Below are 12,549 nucleotides of genomic sequence, written 5' to 3'. Positions count from 1 at the left end.
CAAATGCTGAAAGTTCTGGAGTATGTAATTCACTGCTGGTGGTTAAAGTCAAGTGTTCAGGGTTTTAACCTGATTAGTGCATTCAGAACTCATGCTAGAAAAGTATTTTCTTCCAAAAGGTAATTTCTTACAACACCATATTCCCAACACTTCTCCCCCATTCCAAAGAATCAAATGTGTTGCTGTAGGTCAGTACTTTTTGCACAGTAACTAACATAAGTTCTGCAGCTGTACCTGAATGCATGAACAGCTTCAAATTTGTTTAGCAGCCCATTCAACCTTTAAGAATGCAAAAAGCTCTTTCTGTTTCTCTCATACCTTCTAACTAGCACACCATAAATATCTCATCTTACTAACAGCATCATCACAAGATAAAAATGGTAAAACATTTTATATTATTTACATGAGTTTCAAGCAAATTCTCAAGTTTCCATGGCAAAACACATTCATCTGGTATTTTTCACAGTATTTATTAATTTATTCAAAATCCCTATCAGAAATTCCATGCACATGAGCACAGAAAATTCGAACAGCTCTAAATGCACTAAATTCCCATAAATACAATCTTATATCACTTCCATCTTGACACACTCCTATGCAAAATTAATGGATAATTATCTTAACAGAAGAGCCTAAAAAGTGAATGACCCCCTCCTTGTTATAAGAAACCAAATTAACAGATTTGAATAATGTGGGTATAACAGACACCAAACAAGCTCATTATTCAACATTCTCCTAGGAAAAAATCTCTCATTTATACTCCCAGTGTGGCTTTCGATTTTGGTCAACAAAGTTGTTTGGGGCAGGAAATTTCAGGTGTTATAGAGCTCCCCATGGCATGGGGCTGCAGCCAGGGGGACTGCAAAGCTCCTGCTGGATCTGTGTCCACTATCAGCAGTGGAATTGAAGTGTACCAAACTGAGGAGCACTTCAAATTACAGCTCACCACTGATGACACCCGCCAGCTCTGTCACAAGAAAGAACTAATTATTTGTTTGGAACAGATTATGCTGCTTTGTTGAAATCCTCTTCAAGGTGGGGGAATAAGGAGAAGGCCACCCTGTTCTTTGAGTGCAGCAGTGCTTAAGCAGATGGGACTATGCATATGGATGAAATAATTAAGATTCAATGTGTAAATGCACTACGCATTCTGCCCTCCCTGCAATTAAGAGATTTTACTTTAGGCTACGGAAGCATACTCCTACAAAACCCAACCCAAAATAACTACAAAGAACTTTCTATATGTTAAGCTAAAAAAACATTCTAAAGAGGAAAGTAAGGCATGATATGCCATAACTGTTTTTCAGCACAGTAATAGCAGAAACATAAAGGTGTTACTCCAGAACTGGATTTATGAATTAGTTTCACTCATGTTTATATATTGAACTTTATGTTTTGTAAGATTCTACCTTCAATAAAAGAAAATACTTTAATTTTTCTTTTAAGAAAAACTATCTCATAAGAATAGGAATATTCAACAAAACTGAAGTAATAGAAATTAGAGCACCAGCTGGGCTATACCACATTTTGTGGAGGAAAAGCATAATACCAATCTTTAGTATTTTCAACTATGCTAATGACACTGAAGGGTTTGCTGACAAATGTTGGAGACTGAATTTAACCTTTAACCCAAGTGTAGACATTAAAATCATATTCTGAAAACTCTCCTAGAGCAATCTGCACCCTAATTATTCAGTAGCTATGCTAGATGATCTTCAATTTAAATCCCTTTATAATAAAGTCTAATCATATTTTATCTGCTGCTTTACTTTAATTGAGATTTCCAATAAATTGTATTAATTTGCCAGCAAATGTAATATTTTCTCTAAACTACAGATATGGGATTGATATAATTAATTACAGTATTTTTGACCACATATTCCCTTGAAACCTTTCAAAACCAGGATGAAAACATATTTTTCATCACTTGTGATAGTGTTAAATGACCAATACACATTGTTAAAAGTGCTCAATCCATGATGGAACCTCATGCAAAATTTGGGTTTCCTGCAATCATAAAACCAAATGAAGATAGACAGAGGACACATTCTTGAAAAGTCAAGTGCACTTTTGTAGAGATTTTTAATTCCGATATTGGATCTTTAAAACCAACTGTGATTTTGGAGAAAAATATCATTATATATGCAGTTTTATAAGCTTAAAAATGTATCCTCTTCTATGATAGTAGTTAATTACTTTAAATATAACTATTTTTTTTAACAATTACAGGAAAACATCTGCTTGCACCTAGCACCAAATCAATAAGTAACACTTAAGAGCTGATGCACCAATAGCTCTGATTCTGGTCAGAAGGAGGGATTCAATGTACCTGTTAAATGCAAATGAGATGTAAGTTTCTCAAGTTCAGTCTTATTCTAAAAGTGTTCCTTCTGCTCCTAATCAGTCTGAAATTACAACTCTATTTACAGGAAATTACATCCATCATTTCAAGTTAATATACATTAAATGAATGATAGAGATTTAATCCAAATGAGATGTCTGAGATTCTGTTCCTGCTTCTCCTTCTGGATAACATATATTTGATTTGACTGTGCATTTAAAAGTTGAGTTCTCGTCTGTCACTCATCCTGACAGCCCTTCACTGATCCTCTCTGCTCTGAGATTAATAAAAGCTCTAAAGGCTCCTTAACCCCAGAGTGAAGAGAGAAAGATGGAAATGGACTCAGCCAGCTGCCACCAGAAAATTCCTGGATGTCCTTGCTAAAATGGGAACCAAAGATTCTCACATGAAGCACTCCAGAAAAGGTAACTGCCTTTGAATGACTTTCAAAATCAGATCAACAATTTCCAATGTTGTACTCTGTTGCAAAGGTATCAGCAGCTATATTCTCTCTGGTGGTACATATGATGAACTGTCATAATCATAAGAACACACCTTCATATAATCAGAGAGACTAAACTCTAATCAAAAGAGAATATAGAAAATATGTTTAGAAAGACAATTTCAAAATCTGATCTCTCTCTTTCACACCACCACAGTAAACTCATGGTAGTTACATCCTTTCTCCCTCTGTTCTCCAACAGTTGCATATGCTGAAAGATGGAGAAGGTGACAATTAGGGCAAGGTTTTATGGCCCTGTAATCTAAACCCCTGGGTTGCAGGTGGAGCCAGTCCATACATAGCCAACTACTTCACTGGGAAATCTTGGAGATATCTTGCCTGGATTACTGTATATTATGGAAATTTGGACACAATTTTAGAATGTGAGAGAACCAGAAAGCCTCATGAAGCAAATGAAAGAGTTTGACCTCATAGGAAATGAGAATATTCCAACCACTAACATATCGCAACCTCATCCTAAAATACATGGTTCTGTTTTTGGAAGGAAAGACTTTCCTCCCCTGAATATTCTGTTCTATAAGAGGGTTCAGGGCTTTGAGTCAAGTCATATGAGCTCATGAATTCTTGGGGAAAAAGAGCATAAGACTAAACTTTTGGGTTGTGCACTGGCTTGTGTAAATTCCGTTCATAAGGGTCTAACATTTCTTGTGTATTTTTAAAGACCTAGAACAGATCCCTTCAGCAGGGACAGCTCTGGTCTTACAAGTCTCTCCATTTGGAATCTTGTCTACCATTATCATTTAGCTGGACTCTTCTTTTAGAATATTGTATAAATGCTAATATTGTATAAATGCTAATAAAAATTACTTTTTAAAATAGATGCTAAAATGACTGCCTCTAAGAGTTGTCCAAAGTAGTTTAATTAAAGATTTTTCAAGTGAATAATGCTTTTAAGCCAGACAGAAGAGCACCATTAAGCAATATCCATTTAACTAGTCCAGGGTTCACTCTCTTTTCAGTTGATACACAGAGACCTAAGTTGAAAATCTTTTTCAATCACTTATATTCAGGTATATGGAAACATTTAGAAAGTTTTATTTTCACTTTGTCATGGAAGGAAAACGACCCAGAAAGGTCAATGCTGCCAGAAAAAACAGGTTTTGGACCATCTTCTCCAGTTACTAATCAACTCAGTGCTTTAATCTTCAAGACTACTTTTGAAGAGGATGCCAAACAGATGCTGACTGGATCAGGTTTTAGTGACAATATCATTATATGTGAAGTTGTACCATATTTTCATCTGTTTCTTGTGTGCTGATTGCCTTCAGGAAATGGGAGGAGCATATGATTTAAGAATCATTACAATTGTTAAATATAGAATGGATATTTTTCAAAGTCTCAAATGGGAGTTGGAGTTAAAATTCCTTTCAAACTCTCACGAGTAAGACTTCTGGAAATTTTATATATTTTAAATTCTACTGACTTTGGTGTATTTGTTTTTGCTTGTATACCTATTTACCATGTGAAGAGAGGGAAGGAATTAACATCAAGAGCATGAGGAAACTTACTCAACGTGGAAATTTTAAACATGCTGTGGCCCACCTGACAACACTGCACAGGACAGAACCTGTATCACACCAGACACCCCCAACAGGATGCTGCAGTTTGAGGGATACTTTGTGTGTGCAAGGAGGAATAAAAAAAACCAAAATCCCCCAAGCAAGCGCACAACCCAAAAGTTTAGTCTTATGCTCTTTTTCCCTAAGAATCTATGAGCTCATATGACTTGACTCAAAGCCCTAAACCCACTTATAGAACAGAATATTCAGGGGAGGAAAGTCTTTCCTTCCAAAAAAAGAAATTAAGAAATTAGGGGAAGGAATATGTCACATAAATGGTTCTCAGTCTCCCATGAGATTCATTCATAAAAATGTTGCAACCATTTAACATAATTGAGCATAGGGTCCTTTATGCTTTGGTTGCATACAAAATTTGTTTGCAGAAATTCAGCAGGCTTGGTATAGCAGCAACAAGATTCAGATACTCAGAAAAATGAGGCATTAGAAAACTACTGTAAAGTTACCTGCTTCATGGGAACAGTTTCTATAAAAACATTACAAATATGTGGGAAAGCATGGATGCGAAAATAATAAATCAGATTTTGAAGGTTAATGAGTCCTTTAAATAAATAGCAGAATTTGGGTGATCCCTTCTGTTCTGGTTTGCACTGGTAGGGATATCTCAGAGTTATGATGATAGATAAGCATGCTAAGGGAGCAATCATCCATGTAAATTTGTCTGACATCAAGAATCAAGAAGGGGGAGGCAAAGCAAGCTTCTACTTTCAATAGAGAATATATATATGGTGTTAGAGTAGTGCATTTGTCAATACCCAGGCACAAAGAATACAATATTTAAAAAATCAAAGCACTAAATGCAGCAGTCCTCCAACACACAGAAATCCTGCTGAGGACAACGCAAGTCTTGCTTGATGAAAGGCTGACAAATCTGTCCCAGAGATAAAAAACCCCATGGTTACTTCTGCTTATTTCATACTGTCACACTTAAACATAAACGGGTGAATTTCAAGCACAGCAGGAGAGCAATAGAAAAACCATGGCTTAAGCAAATTGCTAAGCAATTTGCCTACAAGTCTCACTTACAAACTTCTGCTAGACCAACAAATAGAGCAATACCGGAGAAGAATCCTTAAAAGCCACCAGAACTTAGGTAAGTTCATAAACATTTAAGTCAAGATATAAGACAACAAGTTTATTGGCACCACTAATTCTTGGACTTCTTTAAATAGCTCTCTCCAGCCTGAGTCACAAAGAGAGCTGGAAGTTCTGCTGCCCGTAATACAAGTAATACAGTATTAATGATGCAAGCAATATCATAAATATTATTCACATTAATAATGCAGGTAACAGGCTAAGTATTGTCTCTCTGATTTACAGGGCAAGCACTACTTGAGAATCTTCAGTTCAGTGTTAAGGTGACGACAGCTGCTTTTTACTGATTCTTTCATTCTAAACCTGAAGTATCAAGATCTATTTCCTGAAATTAATCTGCTTTTAACAGATTTAGGGCTAGTTCTTTTCCTGACTTTGTTTTCTGGGGCCAAATCATGAATACTTTCAGGCTTAAGAAGAGGAGGTTTTGTGGGTTGTTAATTTTTTGTTGTTAAAGTAATTATTAAGTAATCTACATACAAAACTAGAATTTCAGTAAGAATTCATGTACTACTTTATAATCGCCTATCAACATTACAACTTAACACCTCAAACAAGATCAATACACATTTTGTTAAACCACCATTTGAAACAGAAAAGCAACATTTTCAATTTCAGATGGAAAACTGCTGTGTTGGGACTCAAATGACTTGTCCAGGACTGAAGAGAAAATCTGTGGTGCAAGCAGGAAAGCCCTGACTCCTACTCTAGTGCCTTCACAGCAGCATCCCAATTCATTCCAACTAAAAAAGAAAAGAAATTTCCATGTCCATGTATGTGAACACAAATGTACTCATGCAGTGGGTGCAAAGCTGGAAATTTGGCTGATATTTTTATATCCAAAAGTGTGATGTTACATATCACATCAGAGATGTTCTCTATTCAGATCTAGTGACAGTAGCAAATCTCAATAATTTCAGTGGTATGCTTTGAAAGAATTACACATGGATATCAAAATAATTCAAAAAAAGGCCGAAGTTTCTCTATCAGAAAAGCACATTTAATATTATGCAAATCCTACCACTACTGTCTTTCTTTACAGCACATACCTTGCTCAAAAGCAAGGGAAAGCAGGGACTAAGGCCAAGTCAGGATGCGTGTGCTCCAAATATGTTCCTCTAGCTAGAAAATAAAAGCTTCTTATGACTAGATTACATAATGCTTCATCATAAATCCTCATAAACACTTCAGTCACCTTTTCTTCAAATGGGTTTATGCCACTGGCTTGACAATTACTGCTTCTGCTCTTTTGCACAATATGAGCAAACCACAAGGTCAAAGCTGTCTCCTGAATAATGACATAAATTACTTTCTACATGCCAAAGGTGGTTATCTGAGTGAGTTGGAAATTTATAAAGAACACCAAAAAACCCTCTTAGGACACTTAGGGATACAAATCTCACCAGACTGTACAAATATTTCCATCCCAGAACTTCTTCATTCTGCTACTAAGTTGGTTCCAAACACAAGTGAGGAGAATTCCTGTTGGATGTGACCTCAGGAGGTCCTGGGGTGTTTGTTCCTGCTGAGAGCAGGGTCAGCTGAGAGGAGCTCAGCAGCTCCAAGGTGCCAGAGCCTCCTCTGGCTTTCACAGTTACCATGAACAGACAAAACAGCTGGAACTCTCACAGGTAAACTTGATTCCTTTCCTACCATCAGCACCACCTATTACTGCAGACATTGCAAATATACATCATGGACCTTTCAGTTTAAACTTTGAATAAACTTAGTACGGATGGAACAAAAAGATTTTAAAGTTAGTTTCTTCTGACTTTCAATGTTATACATTTGTTCACCTCTGATAGCAGAATGTATGTTTTTCTTATTCTGCAGCAGAAATGCAAATAGACAGTGAAGTATAGACAAGGTTCCAACTATTCATAAGCTAGTTACATTACAAACAAATCCTGATCTTTCCAAAAGGGTGGTTCTGAGTGTGGATACTGTAAACATATTGAAAAAAAAGCATAATTACTGCAAAGTAATTTTAAATATTATTATAAACCTGTAAGTGCTATTTCGAGAAACACTACTTCCTTTTAGATTAATCTTACATTTGTATAATATTTGAAATTAATGAATCATACATAATAATGGGAAAATATTTGACTTCTCTGATACGTATTTCCGTTTAGTCAGCAAGAAATGATTCAGATGTTAAATGATGAATGATTGCTCTATCTACAGTCCCATGTTCTTTTACAGACTTCTTCTCATGCTGGGCTTCCCTACATCAGACTGGTAATTTAAATCTGAAATTGTTCAAGTTAACTACAGATTTTTTTAACGTTTACCAACAACAGCCATACTTTGCCAAAGTACCAAGTCAAACTTGACACACTTTAAAAGATCATTCTGTATTGAAACTTACTGACTGATAACTACTGTGAAGCACTGTTTTAACTTGGTAGCATAACATGCTGAAAAATGGTGAGGGCCACCACTCTTTTTTAGGAAAAAAAATAGTTTGAAGGTTAAGAGCTCTCACCCTCTTCCTATATTGGAGGAAAATTATTACCATATTTTTTTTACTCAAAGTGAAAAAAATAACATTGTGAATTCCAAATCACAAAAACGTTGCTTGACTTTTTAAAAATAAAACCAACTCCTCATTCCAGCACAGAACTGCTTCTGCTGGCTAAGCAGTTGGTGTTGGAGAGCAGGCACAGCTCTTACCTTTTAATTCCCCACTATTCATACCTAAAAGATGATGCATGACGTCCATAGCACTGACAGGATTTGAACTATGGGAAACTTCAGCCAGTTATGTTGACATTAATCACCTAAATCTGGCTTTGAACATTCCTTACAGGAGCACAGTGGGAGTGGAATGAGGGCTGGGATGGGTCTGGCCTAAACAGAGGCCACTGGTGTGGAGGGCATTTGTCACTGTCACTGTCACTGCTGTGTGATCTGTTGTGCTTCCTGGGATTTGCTCTGGAGCAGTTGTTTTCCTTTCTGGAAAAAGATGCCCCATACAAAGAGAATCTCATACCTTTGTAAAACACCAAATGGGGCTTCTCGTTGCAACTCCTGTGCGAAGCAGCTCTGAATTTTATTTACATGCATTACTGCCTGCAGGCACCACAGGACTCCAGGACAGTAATAAGATAGACATAAAGGATATAGGAAAGTCCATATTCTGTTTATAATCCAACTTAAAAGGAGTTAGAGTGAGATGAAGAGGAAGAATCAGAATCAGTTGATACTTTTTTAATACATGGATGACATGGTAACCTCTAAAGAGTGGTGTGATTAGTCTGGTATCCATTACATAAGAGTAGAGATTTGAATTTATAAGGAGATTTGAATATTAGCTTAAGGAAAAAAAACCCAAAATGAACAAACAAATTCCCAGACTTTATGCAAATTAAACAAATTTCATCTATTATAATAACAGTTTTCCATGTACCTATCACCTGGTCTATGGGACTAATGCACAGAGAATTATACAGGCAAGTGAAGCACAGCACACAGCTAAATGATAACAGTAAACTAGAAAAAAAATCAGTATTGCAATTGCAAAAATAGTTATCTATTCACTGCACAGAAAAACTGCTATTTGTCCACTGAGTGAATTTTACCTCATAGCTCCTAAGACAGAAGAGAATCACAGAACTTTCTGCATTTGCTTCACAATCATACTTCTAATTTGGCATACAAACAGCTGAAATGTAACTAAAATTTATTCAATCTGTTTAAACTGCAGGGAAAATCATTCCATCATGCTAAGAACTAACAAGCTACAAAGGAAAAAGATGCACAGTAATCACAGAAAGTGATTACTCTTTGTAATAATGGTTTGTGCTGAGTGTTCATTTGGACTTAAGCCAAATTGGAAGGGATATTTATATATAAATTTTATACTTCCCAGAACATCTTCAGATAACTTTATATTGATTTAAATTAGAGTAAATTTCATTTTAACAAGTTGAATTTAAAAATTCTGAAAACACTTTTGGTTTTGGAACTATGTTCCTATCTTGTCTTCAATTTATCTTCCAGGTACAAAACACACCTGAAGACTGAATGAATTAGCCATTAATTCCCTAGTTATGAATGTTCAGAACTGACAGTTTTGGTTATACTTGCACACTTATCCTGCTGTTGGACAGCAGGGATTCTGTGTTTCCATTTTGTTAGACCTAGGATTGCCCCTTAGAACCACAAAGTCATTTAAATTGGAAAAGACTCCTAAGATCCTCGAGTCCAAAACTTCCAAGCCCACCACTAAAGTGTGCCCCTCAGTGACACACCTAGAGGTCATTTAAATACCTCCAGGGATGTTGTGTGCCAAAATTACATCTGAACATAAATGACTTGACTCTAGTGAATAACAGCTGTAAATGACATAATTGAGAACAGGAGAATATTTCCCACTGTGGGCCCACTGACAAGAGAGGCCAGCACAGCAGGCAGAGAAGGAAGCAGTGCTTAGCCATTAGGGAGACTAATGGGGGAGATACACTCTGATAAATGTACAAACAGCTCACTTTCATTGCTGCATTCATGTATGCATAAACTACAGTGCGAGATGCAAGCTGAGGAAAACATGCTTAGAAATTAAACCTACCTTTTGTTGAGAAGAATCTGAAGACATATTAGAGAGAGTATGATGATAGAAGAAGGGGAATTACTGAGAGCTAAATAACCTACTGAGTACTGTACTTTTAACCATATTCAGCTTGATTTATTTAAGGACAGGTTTGGTTGCATGATGCTTAGATTCATGGTGTGAGAGCTAGAATAAACTGGTTTTACCTTACCAATATTTGGCTCAGTACAATATTCCTTATGCTGGTTAGCTGGATTTTTAACAACCTCATCTGTCACAGCCAGGAGATGGATTTGAAGGGAATGACTGCTGCCAGCAAGCCCAGCTTCAGGCTCTCTGACATGGCTCTGCTCTGTGTATGCTGCTGGACCTGCACTGGTTTGCTTGGGTTTACTTTAAACCTGACAACACAGCCAGGCAGACTGAGCCTTTGTGCTTTCCAAGGTGTGAAAATTGCTCCCAAACTTTTTTGGGCATATGTTATTTTCTTCAGGAAAACATAAAAGGAAGAAAACTACAAATGTTTGCTTACTCGATGTAAAGCTCCACCCTTGTCTGCAGAATTAGGCTCCCATATGTTTTCCTTTCTGAAGTATTTTTTATGGCAATAATACCAGAAACAAAATAAGAGTTAAAGTTAAAAATGTTGTCACTATCCAAACGAATATGAAATTTCATAAATATTATGGCTTGTGCTATAGCACTTCAAAAATACTTTAAACAGATGGGCTAGTGAGACTGCCATTCATGTTTTAGCAGTCAAGAGGCATGTTTAAACTGCTGGTTGAAACACAATATAAAGCACATTCCACATGTAGTGTCAGAAAAAAAGGCTTGTTTGTTAAGAAATCACAAATAATAAAAAAAAGCTAAGTGGATGATGTAATATTTTATATAACTGTAATTTCTTGATAAGAGAGCAGTGGTCCAAGAAAAAAAAAATACTGCTATATTGTAGAAGTAAAAGAAGCAAAACAGAAAAGAATCTTGTTTCTCTGAATAAAGTATCACAGTATTTTTCAAATAACTATCTGGATAAAAGGCTGAAATCTGCGAGTTTTGTATACTCCTCTACACCAGAAAAGCACAATAACACCCCTAGAAACCAACTAGGGGAAAAATATTTTCTTCAAGCGACAGCAGTCTAATGGAGATAAAGAATGAGGATAAGAATTTTAATCTATATTTTAATGAAGATAAAGGTGACAGATAAAGGAAGAGGAGAAGGAGGATTGTGTTCTGTATCTTTCCCTGTGATTTGAGATAGTCTCTTGCTGGAAGGACATTAGTTAACCTGAATGGTCACACTCCAGAACTTCACTATATAACAAATTCCCCAAAGTAATCTGCTTTATATCATCATCTTTTAAGTGCTAAAAATTAATCATTTAAAAATATCCTACAGGTCACTTTGATTTTCTAGTGAAGATTTCTGTTCATATATATAAGCTCCACAATGATGATAACAGTAACACAAGTACACAAAGGTAACAAAATATGAGCAAAAACATTAACTGTAAATTATATAATGATACAGAATTCAGTTTTAACTCCCAAATCTAAAGGAATAATTTTGTATAGGGCACAAAAGGATCCTAGTACAGGTTATGGAAGGGAACAGAGAAGGCAGAGCTGCCTCTGAGAAGGAAAAGCTACTGTTGGGAACTAGAAAAACCAAACATAATGTCAGTTCTTCCATTCCCAGCAGGTGAAACAGAGAAAGCCGAGCTCCTCTGTTGTTCCTTGAAGCCCTGTAAGAGATAAACCTTACACTCCACCTATCTGCACAAGGATGTAAACTGAGCTTAGATAAGATCTCCCCCAAGACTTGGTAATCATTCCTGCTTGGGTCCATTATCTGAGCAGAAAAACACATCTCTTCAGTCTCAACAATGAACAATAGCCTAAAGTCAGATTCTAATCTTACAGGTTGGCATTCACAAGTGTTAACAGATGATTCCAGGACACAAGTATATTCATTGGCTATGCAACTCACTTTTTAGTTGAGTCAAAACAAGTTGAGGTGAATACATCTCTCCCAGCTGCATCTGGAAACACTGTTAGGAGCTCGGAGAACTTGGATTCCTTCGCCTTCTCCTTTCCATACCTGATCCTTACTCTGTAAGAGAGTGATAAAAGAGATGAAAAGTAGAGAATTTGTATCACTATTAGAAAGTGATCTCTGCTCAACGTAGCAGAGTAAAGACAGTCAAGACCAATTATTCTAGAAACAAAACTAATGCATAGAAAATACAAGTGACTTGTGGGTGTGTTAGGCATGAGGGGCCACTCAGTGTTACTCACCATCCCTTATTTAAGTTACTTCCCTAATTTATAGGCTATTATTTAATCAAGTCTTTGTAGGGTCTATTGCTTGCTTTTATTTGCTTTGAGCAAACTAATGTTTGGAATTTTTGCATGAGGTATGTGAGAGCAGTACTTCACTCCAACTCCAATG

At 36.3% G+C, this 12,549-nt stretch overlaps 1 protein-coding gene across 1 annotated transcript in view; it reads right to left on the bottom strand.

The window, feature by feature from the left end:
* Positions 1 to 12,210, bottom strand: part of NRG3 (neuregulin 3) — a 393,136-nt gene extending 380,926 nt beyond the window's left edge. Inside the window, exon 1 of the mRNA XM_077183308.1 lies at positions 12,088 to 12,210. Coding sequence (XP_077039423.1) covers positions 12,088 to 12,139 — 52 coding nt within the window. The 5' untranslated portion in view covers positions 12,140 to 12,210. The remainder of the gene's footprint in view (positions 1 to 12,087) is intronic.
* Positions 12,211 to 12,549: the final 339 nt, after the last annotated feature.

This window comes from Agelaius phoeniceus, chromosome 9 (genome assembly GCF_051311805.1).
Source record: "Agelaius phoeniceus isolate bAgePho1 chromosome 9, bAgePho1.hap1, whole genome shotgun sequence".
Lineage (NCBI taxonomy): Eukaryota > Metazoa > Chordata > Aves > Passeriformes > Icteridae > Agelaius > Agelaius phoeniceus.
Note: the sequence above shows the minus strand (reverse complement) of the source record. Positions and strands in the feature narration are given on the sequence as shown.